This window comes from Heterocephalus glaber, unplaced genomic scaffold, assembly GCF_053883595.1.
Source record: "Heterocephalus glaber isolate CG9 unplaced genomic scaffold, H.glaber_assembly_v1.0 deba00001457, whole genome shotgun sequence".
NCBI classification, from domain to species: Eukaryota; Metazoa; Chordata; class Mammalia; order Rodentia; family Bathyergidae; genus Heterocephalus; species Heterocephalus glaber.
The window spans coordinates 24,370,215-24,387,092 of NW_028258305.1; the positions used below are offsets into that span (position 1 = coordinate 24,370,215).

The 16,878-nt window shown below is 36.6% G+C and overlaps 1 protein-coding gene across 4 annotated transcripts in view; it reads right to left on the minus strand.

Moving 5' to 3' along the window:
* Camkmt (calmodulin-lysine N-methyltransferase) overlaps positions 1 to 16,878 on the minus strand; it is a 442,726-nt gene that overhangs the window by 423,597 nt on the left and 2,251 nt on the right. For all 4 annotated transcript variants that reach the window (XR_015452987.1, XM_004839379.4, XM_004839378.4 and 1 more), the window contains exon 2: positions 1,434 to 1,606. Coding sequence is in view for 3 of the 4 variants with exons in the window: in XM_004839379.4 (XP_004839436.1) it covers positions 1,434 to 1,606 (173 nt within the window). In the remaining variant the exon portion in view is untranslated. The remainder of the gene's footprint in view (positions 1 to 1,433; positions 1,607 to 16,878) is intronic.

Consider the following 16,878-nt stretch of genomic DNA (forward strand, 5'->3'; position numbering starts at 1 on the left):
GTACCAATTAATATATAAATAAAAAATTAAAAAGAAAAAAGAAAAGTTTTAAACTTTATATCTGAAAACTCCTGCTGGGACACTGTTTTTCCTTCTTTTTAATTTCCTTTCACATATTATTTTCCAACTGTTTAATCATCTTCATTCCTAGTTCCCAGAGTTATTGTAAGGATTATGTGAAATAAACTACAGGAAAGCACCTGTGTATGTGGGCCAGAGTAAGTAATGCACTTTTCTTTCCTTCCTAACCAAGGACTACATTGATTATCTCCATCACAGTGCAATGAAATGAGCCATTCTAAGTAGAATTTCATAAAAAATATAAAGGCAAGCTTACAAATCCCTAAATTTGTCTCTATGTAGTGTTTTCAATGAAACAAACATTATGTACCAGATCCTGACTATTCTTTCCTGGTCCATCCTAATTGATTTTATTTAAATACCAAAATTTTAACTAGTATCTTTTAAAACTTAGATATTTTAAACTAAAATAGTTAGCTATACTTCATGAAAATTTTTTTCTTAAAATTATTCCTAGCCTCACCTAAGCCTCATACAGTCATATTTCCACTAGAAATGTTTTTGATCTTCTTACACAGTTACAATAAATGTGCTCCTCCCTCCCTTTCAAAATGTGAAATCTTGTCAGGAAAGGCAGATTTTATAAAATGAAACAACTGCAGTATTATTGCAATGTGCTAGAATATAACTGTGAGAGAAAATTAATTCAGTAAAAGTGGTATCTTGTTACTGCAGTTTGCAACTCTCTTGTCTCTTTTCTAATTTTTAAAGCCAGAACAGTCTGTATGCTTCTCACAATATCAGTGTTTTAGCTGAATGTTCTCCTCCTATTCCTCAGATTCTATTCTTAAAGTGACAAAACATGAATGGGAAAAATACCAAAGATTGACTTTTCAGATAACTACTACTTGAAGAGTAGTTTGGAAAAATTCTGTTTTCACTTTCAACCTTTTTTTACTTCAAAAAAAAAACCAAACTCTAGCTTTTTGTCATAATCAAATGCTATGTATGAGAGAACAGTTCATGAACCCTTTGATTTGCAACTCACTTTATTCTCAAATGTAGCCATATGCATAAGGATTTTTTTTTTAGTCTGAAAGTACAGCAAGACCCAGTTCAAGCAGCAGGATTTTCTAAAACAAATTTGCAAAACCTATGTTTTGATAAAAATTGTCTACAAATACAATGGAAGAATGAGATTCTTTTTTTTTTTTTTTTAACAATGAGATTCTTCATTAAAAGATCAATCTTCTACAAGATTTTCTCTCTTCTACAAGAGACAATAGTTTTTTTGTTTTTGTTTGTTTTTTTGGTACTGGGGATCGAACTTGGGACCTTGTGCTTGCGAGGCGGGCACTAGATCCCCAGCCCTGACAATAGTTTTTTTAAATCATAACTATAATAATGGTTACCTTAAGAAGACATTATATTCAGGATAGAAGACACTTGTGTACTGGATCCATGCAGCAGCCTCTTCTTTAGTTTCCCTTTTTTTGGCTTCTGTTACTGAAAACAGATTAAAGGACTCAAATCTTCTTACAGATACATGTCGCAGACGGTCATCCAGGTGTTTCTGCTTCAGAACCTATGAAATAAAATCAAATATTATGGTTACATAAACATATCATAAGCTAAGTGTTCAAAATTTAAGTGGAAAGGGAACTTTCAGGTCCAATCATGGTAGATTATTCAGACCAACCTCCTACTGAACACAACTGAGAAAAGATGGACAAAATATTTTAAAACATACTTGAAGACATCGGAGAGCAAGGAAGATGGCAAAGATTTATCAGTCTAATATCTTTTTTTTTTCACTACTGGGAATAGAACCCAGGGTGCTTTACCACTGAGCTATACCCCCCTCCTTTTTATTTTTATCTTGAAACAAGGTCTTTCTAAGAATGCCCAGACTGGCCTCCAATGTAAGATCCTCCTGGCTCAGCCACCAAGTAGCTGGGATTATAGGTGAGCATGACCAACCCAGTTTACAACTCTGATATCTCAAAAATGAGATAAGCCTCAAGAAGTGAGCATGGCTTTTGTAACTACTTCTCTACTGGAGATATCTGTCAATTCCAGAAGAAAAACTGAGAAGATAAGCAGAACCTTTAATTGGCTGAAGAACTAGAAGGTAAAAGTTGAATTTCAAACTTACCTAAGCAGAGGTAAGTATGTTTTCCTGGGCCTGGGAAGTGTGTGTGTTGGGGGGGGGTGTATTGTTTAATTCAATCAAATAACTAGTTTTGCTAGTGTCATGTTGAAAACTAGTGTTTGAAGTGTGGGAGAAAGAAGAAACTGCTGTGGGCTGGGGATTTAGCTCAGTGGTTTCAGCGCCTGCTTCACAAGGGCAAAGTCCCAAGTTCGATCCCCGGTACCAAAAAAAAAAAAGAAGAAACTGCTGTGATACTGACGAGGTTAAGCAAAAATCCCAATAGCTCTGAATCTAAATGAAAGCACAATACAAAGTAATAGTGTTCTTCATTTTTTAAAACTATGCTATATTTCCCACTAAATGTGTTCACACTGTCTCTAAATATGATCTCCTACTCAAACAAAGTAAGACCTTCTTGGAGAAATGTCAGGAATTGTACAAGACGAGCCTGGAACATCCTGCACACAAGAAAATTATAAAAAATTATATTTAGGTCAAAGAGACTCAGGAGCCAATTGAATGGGGTCCATTTGCCCAAATATAGGATGGTAGGAATATTAATAGAGTTGATAAATGCAAAAGAATCAAAACACACTATTAGTTCATAGTGGTATGTTTAAAATGTCTCATTGCTGAACATTCAAGGATAGTAGAGAACCAACTCATTTTGAAAACCACTAAATAAGGAGAATTAAATATCTGTCTTTCCTACAAGAACTGTAAGCAGAGGTGAAATTTCTCTTTATAGCAATAACCCAAATAAAAATGAAGAATGACAGAGATAGACTATCACCACTTCCCAACTCCCTCATCAATTCATGAATCTAGGCAGCCTTCCTCAAGATGAGAAATAAACAGACACCATTGTGACTACTTATGAAAACAGACACACAACTATATTGACCATTTAGCAAAAGGAAAGCCCAAATCTGAATCTGATCAAGTCTCTGTATCTATCAACTTTGTAGGTGATAGGAAATACAAAAGATAGAGAAACCCATTAAATTATACCATCAAAGTCCAATTAGCAAAATCAAACCATGGGAAACTTTGTAAGACAAAAATAAAGTTTCTTTGTTTTTCTACTCTTTAAAATAATTATATTTTATTCTTAAAATTTTAACTGATGAAAACTATATATATTTATGGGATATCACATGAGGTTTTAATACTATGCATAAACTGTATAAAATTCTAATCAGATTAAATATGTCTATATCCTCTAATGTGTCATTTCCTTATGGTAAAAAATGTTTCTTCAATAAATAAATGCCAAGAGGTGAAAAAGAGTCATGCAGAGGGGATACACAAACTAAAAAGACTTATGCGACATATTAATCAATAACAATGCTTGGATTTTATTTGGGGTTTTCTTGGGGGCTGGGGATTTGAGAGAGGGCCTCACTATGTAGTTCAGGATGGGCTTGAACTCACTATGTAGCCCAGGTTGGCCTCAAACTTGCAGTGATCCTCCTGCCATGGCCTCCCGAGTGCTGGGATTACAGGCATGCACCACCACGCCCGGCTTGGACCTTATTTGGATTGTGTTTCAAAACAAATTGTAAAGAATAATTTTGAGACAGTGGGAAAAATCTGAATATCATACATTTCATGACAGCAATGGAATATGATCATGTTTTAAATGTCATCTTTAATAAAAGTACATAATAAAATATGTATAGAAAAATGACATATCTCAGACTGGCTTCAAAATAATCTAGTAGGAAAGGAATGATAGAAGTATAGAAATGAGTCAAAGTTGGTCATGAGATAAAAATGTTGAAATTTTTGGATACCTAAATGATGATTATGCTGTTATACTATTCTTCCCGGTTTTGTATATGTTGATTTTCAGATGATGAAAGTGTATTAAAGATATAAAACATATTTTTCCTAATAAACAAAAATAAAGAGTATCTGAAATTTCAAATATATTTGGAAATTAAAAAGTACACTTCTAAATAACCTATGAACCAAAATGAAAAAAAACAAAAACTCGATGAGAATTAGAAAGCACTTTGATCTGAATAATAATAGAAATATATTTCAAAACATGAAATGCACTTCAATCCATACTTACAGGGAAATTTATGAAAAGGCCAAAAGTTGATAAGCTAAGTATTCATTGAAAAACTTAGAAAAAGAAGCAAATTAGGCTACAAAAGAGTAAAAGGTAGTAAAACAGAAAATATATAGCAGAGAGAATCAATGACAATAAGGCATTTCTTTGAAAAGGTAGTTAGCAAACAGTGCTGGGAAAACAATATACTCATATGTAGTAGACTGAAATTAGATCTCTATTTTTACTTTGTACGAAAATCAATTCAAAATGAATCAAAGACCTAAGTATAAGACCTGAAACTTTGAAACTGCTAGAAGAAAACATAGAGGAAGCACTCCAAGTCACAAGTACAGGCAAAAACAGCAACAACAACAAAAAAAATCCAAAAATGGGCAAATAACACAACAGACACTTATCAAAAGAAGTACAAATGGTCAATAAGTACATGAGAAACTGTTCAACATCTTTAGCCATCAGGGAAATAAAAAGCAAAACCATATTGAGGTTTTCTCTCTCCCCAATCAGAATGGGTATCATCAAAAACACAAAAAACAATAAAGGATGGTGAGGATGGAGATGAGGGTGAGATGAACCCTTCTACACTGCTAGTGGGAATATAAATTAGTACAGCCACTATTGAAACTGGTACAGAGGTTCCTCAAAAAACTAAAAAATAGACAGACTATTTGCTCCAGCTATATCACTCTTCAGTATATTCCAGAAAGAATTAAAGTCAGCTTAGAGATACGTTAATATCCATGTTTACTACAGTACAGTAGCTAAGCTATAGAAATAACTTCCATCAACTGATGAATAAAGAAAATGTGTTGTGTATACACATGGAGCATTAGTTAATTATAAAAAGAATTATATCATGACATTTGCAAAAAAATGGATGGAACTGGAAATCACCATGTTAAGTGAAATAAGCCAGACTAAGAAAATATTTCATGTTTTCTCTCATGTGTGTAATTTTTAAAAAATAGAGACAGGGAACATGAAAGTAGAAAGGAGATCATTAAAGAAAAAGAAGAGAATAAGTGGGAGGGGAAAGGGAAGGACAAGGGAGTAATGGGAGGAAGGAGATGATCAGAGTATGTTATATGCATGTACCCATTATTCCATATGACTAATATGTACTAATAAAAAAAAAGGTAGTCTTTTCTTAGAAGTTTCATATAAAAATAGTCTTAAAACCCTTTACCCAAAACAAGGTCTTATTATATGTCAAATATGGTTATGAGGAAGAAAAGCAAACTACTCAACTATGGTCATGAGGAAGAAAAATAAACTACTCAATTGAGCTTACACTAGGATCTTGTCTAAAGTCCAAAACAGAAGTATCTTTTTATAGTAATTAAATTACTCTGATATCAAGGTAATGGTACCATACAGTGAAAAAAATATGTAAGTCACCAAATATCTACTACTGCAAGGGGCTTTTATAATAGTTTAGTAAGTCCCACGATTTATAATATAACAAGGTGACACCCAATGGAAGTAACAGGCAAAATATTCAGAATAAATAGAATATTTCTTTATGTAATTCATGTTAGATAAAGGTAATTACAATAGGAAATCAAGTGAAATTACTTTCACTATTTCTTTTAACTTAAAGATTCAGTTATTTTAAGGCCACAAATAATGTTTTTAGCTTTGACAGCTGAGAAGATATATAAATCTCCTATCAAGTTAAGAACCTTATCACCTATTACTTCTAAAATATCTCTTTTAACCCCTATATATAAAAGTGATCAATATCCAAATGGAATGATCAGAATTTAAGAAATTGGTCAAAGTCAAGATATTGTCATTCTGCTAAATCAATGAGCTATTTCAATACTATATAGCAAACCAGTTCATGTCAAAATGTTAAATGTCAGAAGAAGAAAAAAGGCATTAAGTCCCAAGGTCCTATTCCTATAAGGTATATAATGTATGTAACCAAACAAAATGGAAGACTTAGACCCATTTGTTAATCTAAATTGTCTGTGTATTCCAGAACTAAGTAGACTGAGCATAACTTTGCAGGAGCCTTACAACCTGTAATTTTCTAATAAAAGCAGTGTCCCTTGGAAAATGAGCAAGAGCATTGCTAGAGAACCTGTCCTTCAATAGTTATGAGTATGAATACCTTTATAATCCTTTGAACCCAATCTCTTCCCCATAAGACAAGAATAATAATGTCTACATTGCAGCTCCTAATACAGTATGTGACACACAATAGTTGTAGATCAAAAGGCTTCTGTAGAGTGAAGCTCAGCCGGTCCCAGCACCCAGAAGGAAGCTCCCCGCCTCCATCCCAGGCTCCTAGGGCAGTGAAGCTCAGCCGGTCCCAGCACCCGGAAGGAAGCTCCCCCGCCTCCATCCCAGGCTCCTAGGGCAGTGAAGCTCAGCCGGTCCCAGCACCCGGAAGGAAGCTCCCCCTCCTCCATCCCAGGCTCCTAGGGCAGTGAAGCTCAGCCGGTCCCAGCACCTGGAAGGAAGCTCCCTGCCTCCATCCCAGGCTCCTAGGGCACAGAAGGTGAGCCAGTCCCAGCACCCAGAAGGAAGCTCCCCCACAGCCACCCCAAGCTACTAGGGCAGAGAAGGTGAGCCACGTGGGTGCCAGAAGCACCCCCCCCCAACGGTGGAAATGAGAAGACACATAAACAAGCCTCAAAAACAGACTTCTGGATCACCTACGGCAACCCCAAAGGGAAACGAGTTGGAACACTCTAATATTCAACCACCTGGACTCTCTGAACTGGCAACAAAAGAGGATCTGGGAAAAATGAAATCAGAAATAATTACTCAGATAACAGGAAAGATTTTGCTCATGGTGCAAGACATGATTAATAAATCTAGAGAGGACACAGATAAAAAAATAGAGGATCTGAGGAATATGATGGAATCCCAACATAGGAAACAAATGGAATCCATAAAACAGGTACAAACAGATTTCCAAGAGATTAAAAACTCCATTGAAAGTCTGCACAGCAGAATGAACCAATGTGAGGATAGAATTTCACATATAGAAGGTAAGATTGCAATTAGTGAGGAGGAAAAGAAAAATTGCTTTAAAATTGTAAGGGAACATGAGAAATCAATCCAGCAGCTGCTAGACGATGCAAAGAAGAATAACATAAGACTGACTGGAGTCAATGAAGAAAGAAGAGAGAGTGCAGATGACATAAAAAAAACTCTTCACAGAAGTGATGGCAGAAAACTTCCCAAGGAGGGGAAAAGAACTTGACATACAGATAAGTGAGGCATATAGGACTCCAACTAGCCTTAATCAAAAAAAATCTACACATAGGCATATAATAGTTAGGATTCCAGAAATCCAACAGAAGAACAAAATTCTACAAGCAGTCAGAGAAAAGAAACAAATCACATACAAAGGAAAGCCCATCAGAATCACAGCACACTTCTCAATGCAAACCCTCAAGGCAAGAAGAGCTTGGAGTGATGGATTTCAAGCCCTAAAGAAAAACAGCCTCCAACCCAGATTGATGTACCCTGCAAAACTATCTTTCAAAATGGATGGAGAAATAAGATACTTTCATGATAAAGAGCACCTCAGGAACTTCATGAATACCAAACCGGCACTCCAAAAAATTTTAGACAATACCCTAGGAAAAGACAATGAGGATCACAACCCCAGGAAACACAGCAGAATGAATCCATTGGGCGTGACAAATTAAACGCAAAGGGGGAGAATCCAACAAAAAGAAAAAGTCATGACAAGGCTTTTAAAACTTTTAACTTCATCTCCCTAATGAGTGTATAATTCAATCTTATTATTGTACTGATTAGTATTTTTCTGATTCTAGAGTTGCACGCCATTCCTTGTGCTATACTGGCTATTTATCGTCTTCTTATGTCTACATTTTAATTGAGTTGTCTCTTAATGAGCTCTAAGAATTCTTTCTATATTCTGCTCATAGGTTACATGTATTGTAAATATGGTCTGTTTAAGGAGTACTTTTCATTTTAATGATGTCATTTAAAGTTCTAAATATTGATGGAATCCCATTTATCAATTTTTTTTCTTTTATACATCATGTTTTTTGTATCCTAGGTAGTTCTTGCCCACCCTGAACTCATAAATATTTTCCTTTATAATTTCTTCTTAAAGTTTCATACTTTTAGGCTTTCTTGTTTAGGTTCATAGATCTGTTCAAGTTATTTTCATGTATGGAAAAAAAGGGTTGAGGTTAATTTTTTATATACAGATACCAGGTGTTCTAGTGCCATTTGCTGCAAACACTATCTCTTCCTCGGCTCTTGAATTGAGTTTATATTCTATAAAATGTTAATGTTAAATAATCTTTCAAAACTTAGTGGACCATATATGTGTGATTCTATTTCTAGATTCTCTGTTTTACTCCAATGATCTATATGTCTTTCCTTACACCAACACTGCATTGATTACTGTAGCTTTAGAAGAAGTCTTAAAATTGGGTGCTAAACGTCTTCCAACACTGTTTTTGTTTTTGTTTTTGGCTTTTCTGGGTCCTTTGTACTCCTACATAACTTTTAAATTTCAATATCCAGTTCTTCATTTATAGCAAGTATACACAGACTTGAATTTTTGTATATAACTTGTGTTTTCTAATCCTGCTAAATTCAAGTACAAGTTCTAGGGGCTCCTAGAGATTTCTTAGTATTTTCTCTGTAGATGATCATTTCATCTACATATAAAGATTTTGCTTCTGCCATGCCAATCCTATCCTAGTTGTGTCATTTTATTGCCAGACTATTTTAGTTTAGACCTATGTTTCAAAGTCTAATAGACAGATGAAGAGTAGGCATATATGCCCTTGTTCCCCATTTTAGGGAGAAAGCATAGTATCGTCTCCATTCATAGAAGGAGTTTTTGTTGGAAGTATGGAGTACATGTCTTTGATCTGTTGAGAAGGTTCTGTTCTACTTCTAGTCTCCTGATAGCTTTTACTATGAACAGCTGTAGAATTTAGTCCAATACTCTTTCTCCAACTACTGACAGGATCATATGGCTTTTTCCTTTCCTCTGTTAAAATGATTACTTTTGGGGGTGGATCTTCCAATGCTGAACCAACACTGCCATCCCTATAACAAAACCACTTTCTACATACTGCCAGATCTGACTTCTAATAGTTTGTTTTGTTAAACAAATTTCTATCTATGTTCATACTTTTTTCTTCTATTATCTTTATCCAGTTTTAGGATTAGCACAATGTTGAGTTCCTAAAATGAGGGGAGAAGTGTTCCTTCTTTTTTCTGCTTTAAATGTTTGATATAATTTATCAGTTAAAATATTGATAAGCTTGCTGTTGTCATATAGGTAGGTTTTCAAGCTAGGAATATACTTTCTTTAATAGGTGCTATTCAAATTTTATATTTCCTCCAGAGTTAGTTTCATTAATTTGTATTCTAAGTTACTTCTTAGAAGTTGTCAAATTTATTTCAAAACAGATTTTTGTAATATGCTTTCTATATCCTTTTAAATTCTGTAAAATCTGTGGCAATGTCTCCTAGATCTTAATATTGTAATTTTAAAAATGTATAACTGATATTGTGTAACAGGAAGAAAAGGTCTAAAAGAGCAGGGGAATTGGGAGGGGTAGAGGAAGGGAAAAAAGGGAAAGGAAAAAATATGCAAAGAGGAAAAAAATGGAAACAAGGTCTTTGCAAATAGGGAAGGGTGGAGAGGGTGAAGGGAGGGCAAGGGAAGGGGAAAAAAAAAAAAGAACCAAGAGACTCATGTAAAGGTACAAGATCCCAGTGATGAATGTAACTGTATTTTATACCTAAAATGTACCAATAAAGTTAATGGGGGGAAAAAAAATTTCCAAAAAAAAGGCTTCTGTAAAAATTAAACAAGACAATTGATACCACATGTAAAGACTCACTTAGAATCAGTACTCAATATACAATTAACTCACTTCTAGCTAAACAAGGCAACACAACTTACGTAGTTATTTCCCATCCCCACAAAACTCCCTAAAACATAAGTTAAGGAGCAAATCCAAAAGGACAGAGACTACAAAAGCAAATGATGAGTGGTAACTAATTTGGCAGGTTGGAAAAAAATGAAATCTAGGGCCAGGGATTTAGCTCAGTGGTTCCACCACCTGCTTTGCAAGCACAAAGTTCCAAGTTTGATCCCCAGTACCAAAAACAAAACAAAACAACAACAAAAAAAATGAAATCTAAATACCAGCAATAGATAAGCAAAGAAAAAACAAAGTCCTATCACAGACTTAGGAAAGACTCAGTTGATGGAGGTTGTAGGTACTTAAGAAGGACAGGGTATGGAAGGAAAACAAGAGTGCTATAGCACAGGTGCTATGTCCCCAAAATGCTCATGTGTTAAAGGTTTGGTCCCCAGGATGACACTTAAGGAAGTTGTTAGGGTTTATGTTCCCTAAGAGCCTCATGCACTCATAGGCAGAGATTTTAGAAGAGGACTGGACCATCAGGATATTGCTGCTGTTATGCTATTGCTGTTAGGAGGCCTGGCCACAAGTGGCAAGTCACTGAGGGCATGACTTGAAAGGGTATATCATCTTCCTTCCCAGTTTCTCACTTCTCTCTCTGCTTCCTGGCTCCCATGACACAAGCAGGTCCTCTCCCAGACCCTTCCATCAAGCCCACCTATCTTGGACTACCTATCTATGGACTAAAAATGTTAGAGAAACTAAACCTCTCCCCCTTCAAGTTGTAGGTATCAAGTATTTTGTCTCAACAATAAGTGACTAAGACAGATACGGGTATTGCAAAGGAGGGTTGCTGCTGTGACTACCTGACCATATGGTTTAGAAGCCTTTAGAAGTGGTTCATGTGGGGACTTTGGAAAGGTTTGAAAATGCCAGCTAGCAAAACTCTGGAATGCTATAAGCTGAGCTTGATGGGATATTCTAGTCAGAGATCAGAAGACCAAAATGCTGAGAAAAAGGTAGGCAGTAAGACCAGGTACATGAGATTTCAATTGGGAAGAAGGCAGCTAGGCTAGAAGTCACATGTGTTATACTCTGCCAGAAAATTTGTCCACATTTTGCTCATGTCCTAAGACTTTGCAGGACACTACAATTGATAAGAGTGGACTAATTAATCTCACAGAGTAAATTTCAAAGCAGCCCAACATTCAGAGTGTTGCATGGGTACTGTGTGCTCCATTTAGTGAGATTTACACTGAGAAACAGAAGCAAAAAACTGATTTTAAAAGTTTCCAGTTTTGCCAGAAAAAAAAAAAATTGTAAGTTGAAGCAGAGGATAGGTTGGTTACTAAATGAGCATTTAAAAGAAACCAACCAAGTACTTTGCATCAGAATAAGAAGGATACCTTGAGGGCATCCTAGGAATCCACAACACCCTACCCTCTGCAAATTGATAGGTCCAAAAGTTAGAGGACAGCCCCAGGGAACCATGCTTAAAAGGGGTGGCCCCTAGGAAATTGGTTCTTGGGATTTGGTTCACAGTGCTCAGACATCCAGGCACTTAGAAACCTCCACAGCCATGATCCAAGGGGGCCTGTACTGTTCAAGCTGCCGGCAGACCTTGGCATCATTCACACAGTGCTGACTTTATAGGCATGTACATGCAAGAGTCAGGGGGCTCAGAGAGGCTTCCTTTCAGAAGAAGACCTAGCAGGCCAGGCAGTGTACCCCTGAAAGATCAGTGCATGAAGCTATGACAGTGAAGCCAAAAGCATGGTAGAGACCCCAGGAAATTAAAAGAAGCCAGGAATATGGAACATCTGCCGTAGAAAGCTGTAGTCAGTGAGCAAAGCCACCCTAAGAGAGGCCAGGAGAGTTGCAACCAGCAATGCTATAGAGATGGGGCCATCCAAGCACTTTGAACCTCACATTTTGCCACCACCAGCCCAGGTACTGAACACAGAACTACAGGAGTTAATGTTTGCCCTCTTGGGTTTCAGTCTTGTTTTGGTACAATCAATTTCTTCCTATCCTCTTGTCCCTCCTTTTTGGAATGTGAATGTTTACCCTGTGCTATTGTATATTGGACGTATTTAACTTTCTTTTTTATTTTTACAGGGGCTCACAGCTAAGGGTTTACCTTGAATCTCAGAGGACACTTTGGACTTGGACTTTGCAGCAATGCTGGAACTGGTAAGACTTGGGCAACTCTAGGAGATGGACTGAAAACATTTTGTATAAAGAGATGTGCATGAGTCTTTGGAGGCCCAGGGGTTTGAATCTGGAATGTCCCCTCAAAGCCTCATGCACTCAAAAGTGGGACTATTGAAAGCTGTTTGAATCATGGAGGGTATGTACTCACCCGTGGATTGACTGATGAATGCAGAGCTAAATGTGCTGCTGGGAGGTAAGGCCTGATCAAAAGAGACAGGCCAGTAGGAACATGATCTGGAAGAGTAAATCTACCTAGCTCCTTCCTGCTCTCCCTGTTTTCTAAGCATCATGACATAAACAGCTTTCCTCCATTATGCCCCTCTGTCAGGCCATTTCTTGCCTTGGAGCCAGCCTTCGACTGAAAATGTGAGCCAAAATAAATCTCTCTCCTTTTAAGTTGTGGGTGTTAGGTCTTTTGTCCCAGGAATGAAAAAGTAACTAAGACAGAGGTGATGAAACCTTTAGGAGATAGGGTCTAGTGAGAAGTTCTTGGGTCATTAGGAATGTATACTTGAAATGAGACCCTAACCTCTTTTTTTTCCTCCATGAGGTAAGCAGTTTGATCTATCACACACACTTTATAAAACTGCTCTTAGCACCACCACCAAAGGCCTAAAAGCAATGGATCCACTTGATCATGAGCTAGATTCTCTAAAACTATTAGCCAAAATAAACCTTTCTTCTTTACAAGTTAATTGCCTCAGCTATTTTGTTGTAGTGATAGAAAGTTAATGCAAGGAACAAGGCTAAACAGAGAAATATTGGTTAAAAATCCTTTAAGAGTAGCTAGATCCTCTGATTCCATGAGCAATGCCAAGCAACTAATTTCTTCTTCCCCACAGTGTAATTCTAAAGGATAAACTTATAGAAAAGATGAATCAGAAAAATTCTGGTCTTAAACATCAAGCCCAGTTTAGGGTGACATAAGATGTTCTTTAAACAATATCCTCTCCCTCACTTAGGTTCTAGATCACAGGCAGCCAGTCTTATATCTCCCAGAAAGGAACATGAGAAAAGACCTATATATACTGACATTTGGTATCACTCAACAAAATAGTCAATTCCTCTAAAAGTTACCCTACAGAGAAGGAGATGGCTTAAAATTCAATCAGGATGGTTTAAAACCAGTGCTTATTTCTGGGGTACAAAAAGGATAATTTTCCTCTGAGATTAAGAGCCCCAAATAAATGAAGTCAGTGAGCACAAAACATAAGTCAGTAGGCAAAAATGAAAGTTAGAACTTTCTTTAAAATTCATATTAACAGGGCCTGGGATTTAGCTCAGTGGTTTTGCCACCTGCCTTGCAAACGCAAGGTCCTGAGTTCGATCCCCGGTACAAAAAAAAAACAACCTCATATTAACATGTAAACAGAAATAGCTCTACGTAGGTCTCAAGACAGAAGAAAGGTCAAGGAGAATCAAAGTTAGAGGGAAAGCATTAAGATTCTATACTATTTCAACCACGATAAAGAGAGGGAATAAAACAAGGAGAAAGGGCCAATATATCTTTGAAGAAGGATCCCCCATCCAAAGACAAAAAAAAATCCCAAAGACGACTCAATATAACCAAGAAAAATCATGACAATGGTAACAGTTATTATTTCTATACTGTGGCAAATCCTAAGCTAAACATTTCACATATATATCTCATATCCTCAAAGCAAGCCACCAGATATGTTCTTTTCCCATTTAATAAGTGAAAAGGAAATCAAGATTTAGAAAGTAAAAAGTGGCCCAAATTCTCACAGTTTATAGGAGGTTTACTCATGCCATGTATGATACAAAAGTATTTAACAAGGCTTACAAAGACGCATAACACAACAAAATAACACTAAAATGTGGGTGAGAAAGAAAAAGGGAAAGCAAAAGTGGGCTATAAAACAAGGTCAAGAACAAAGTTAAAACAAAAGTACATTCCATAAACATCTACATACTTAATATAGAAGACCAATAAAAAGCCAAACAGTAAGATGTAGACCCAGGACAGATTAAGATCTAGGTGTGGCTGACATTAGTGGTTTTTCCACTGTGCCAGAACTCTGTTTACATGTTCTATAGTTCTGCATTAATGCCTATGGTGAGTTAAAGACAGTAAGATATTCTCCTTACTCCATTCACCTGATTCAATAACTTTGTTACTATCTTTTCCTTCTTTTCTCATATTTCTTTCTTTCCCTTCTACCTCCCACCCCAACTTCTCCTTCCCTATTGGAACTTTTCTTCCTGTTTTACATTATTTATTTTTATTTTTGTCCTCATTTATACTTGCAGTTTTTCACACCAGAGAAGCTATTCGGTATTCACACATGTGTGTCTTATTTATTTCACTTAAAAGTATGGCCACAATGTGCATCCATTTAGCTATAAATGTCTCTAGTTTATCATTCTTTATGGCTGAGTAGTACTCCATTTTACTTTTTTAAAAACCCACATCTTTATCCAGTCACCATTTGATGGGCATTTGTGTTGTTTCCAAGATTTAGCTATTACAAATTGTGCCACTATAAACATGGATGCACATATACTGCTGTGGTATGATGCTTTTAATTCTTTTGAGAAGATACTCAGCAGGGGAATAGCTTGGTCAAATGGGACCTCTAATCCTAGTTTTTTTTGAGGAATCTCCACATTGATTTCCACAGTGGTTACATCAGTCTACACTCCTACCAACAGTGGAGAAGTATTCCTTTTTGTCCACAGCCCTGCCAGCATTTGCTATTGGTTGATTTTTTCTTTCTTTCTTTTTTTTCTTTTTTGGTACCAGGGATCGAGCTCAGGGCCTCACGCTTGCCAGGCAGGCAGCGGCACCACTGAGCTAAATCGCAGGCCCCCAGGTTGATTTCTTGATAGCAGCCATTCTTTCTGGTGTGAGGTGGAATCTTAGCGTTGTTTTAATTTGCATCTCTCAAATGATGAGTGATGTTGAACACTTTTTCATATGTTTATTTGCTATTTCTACTTCTTTGTCTGAAAAATGTCTGTTCATTTCAGATGCCCATTTTTGCACTGGCTCTTTAAATTTGAGGGGTCTGATTTTTTTTAAATTCTTTATATACTCTAGACAGTAGACCTCCAATAGGCAATTTTAAAGTGTTAAGTAAAATCTACATTGAGAATTCATAAAACAATAGAATTAGAAAATAAAATTATTTCTAGCCCTTGAAAAGAATTTCATTTAAAAATAATCATAGATGAGAGAAGTACTAAAGAAATCTAGTCTCATTCCTTCATTTAAAAATGAACAACACTGAGGTTGAAAGAGATTGCTCACTACCTTACAAAGTTAAGGGCAGATCTGGGCTTCAAACCACAGTATATTAAATTCTATTCCAAAAACGGCAATCTCTTTCAGTATTCAAACACATAACATCCTATTTTAGCTTGAATTTTACTGTGAAATATTCCATTAATCAGATTCTGCAGCCAAGTATTCAGCCGTCTAGGCAAGCAGTTTCCTTCAATATGTGTTTGGGAGAATCTGTGTAAGTGTGTAACAGTCGTTGCTACTTTTTCATCTGTCCTGCCCCCCTTCCTCTATGTAATCGTGGTGGGGCTGTTATCTTTCCTGCCTCCATGCAGCTAATGTGCCAGGTTACCAAAGTGCCCCATTCTCCTGGACACAATAATTGCTTCAAACTTGGCCTGTCAGAGTTGTTTGGAGGAAATGATTTAGATGTTGGGAAAATGGGTCATTTCTTCTGGATCACTAGCTGGGTGGATGGTGAAAGCCTAAAATGGCCTATGGCCATTTTGCTATCAGGAAATAAAACCCAACAAAGAAGAAAATAAAACAACATTCATACCATCTATGGCTATTGATCCATAGACTTTCATCTAATTGAAGTTAGCATTAGACTCAAATGTCAGCAACTTTTCATGTGACCTGGTACCAAATAATGAACTAGGTCAACCAAGTTTTCTCTCAGAAATGTGAATTCTAAAAGACAGGTAATACTGAACAGTTACTATAAAATGAAGGACCATGAGATAACATTAGAGTCACTGAGGTAATGGAAAAACAGATTTGTGAGAGAGAAAACAAACAGAAACAGATATCATGAAGGTGCCCGACTAAAGAATGTTGTGTATCTCTAGCACTGCTTAGATCCCTCAGGATTTTCTAGTTTTGGGTGTATATGAAATAGGAATGATCCATTCATTTGAATGGTTTACTTACTGAGAGGCTCCAAATGTCTAGTGTATGATAGATAACATTATTATAGAAAAATATTCACTTTCTCCCTGTCATCTCCAAGAAAAGAGGATATTTTTCTGCTCCTTGACATTGGTCTTGACCAAGTAACTTACTTTGGCCAAAGAGATGTTAGCAAACATCATGAAACCAGTTGCTTACAACGTGATTTGTGGTTGGGCTTGCCCTCTTATAACTCTGCCATCACCATGAGAACATGGCAGCCAACTTGTCCAAGGATTTGGGGTGTGTGGATCAAGCATGCAGTATAAAGCCACCCAGCTGATCACAGCCTGTGTGGGTCAAATCCCAGGTGACCTACAGATATACAACA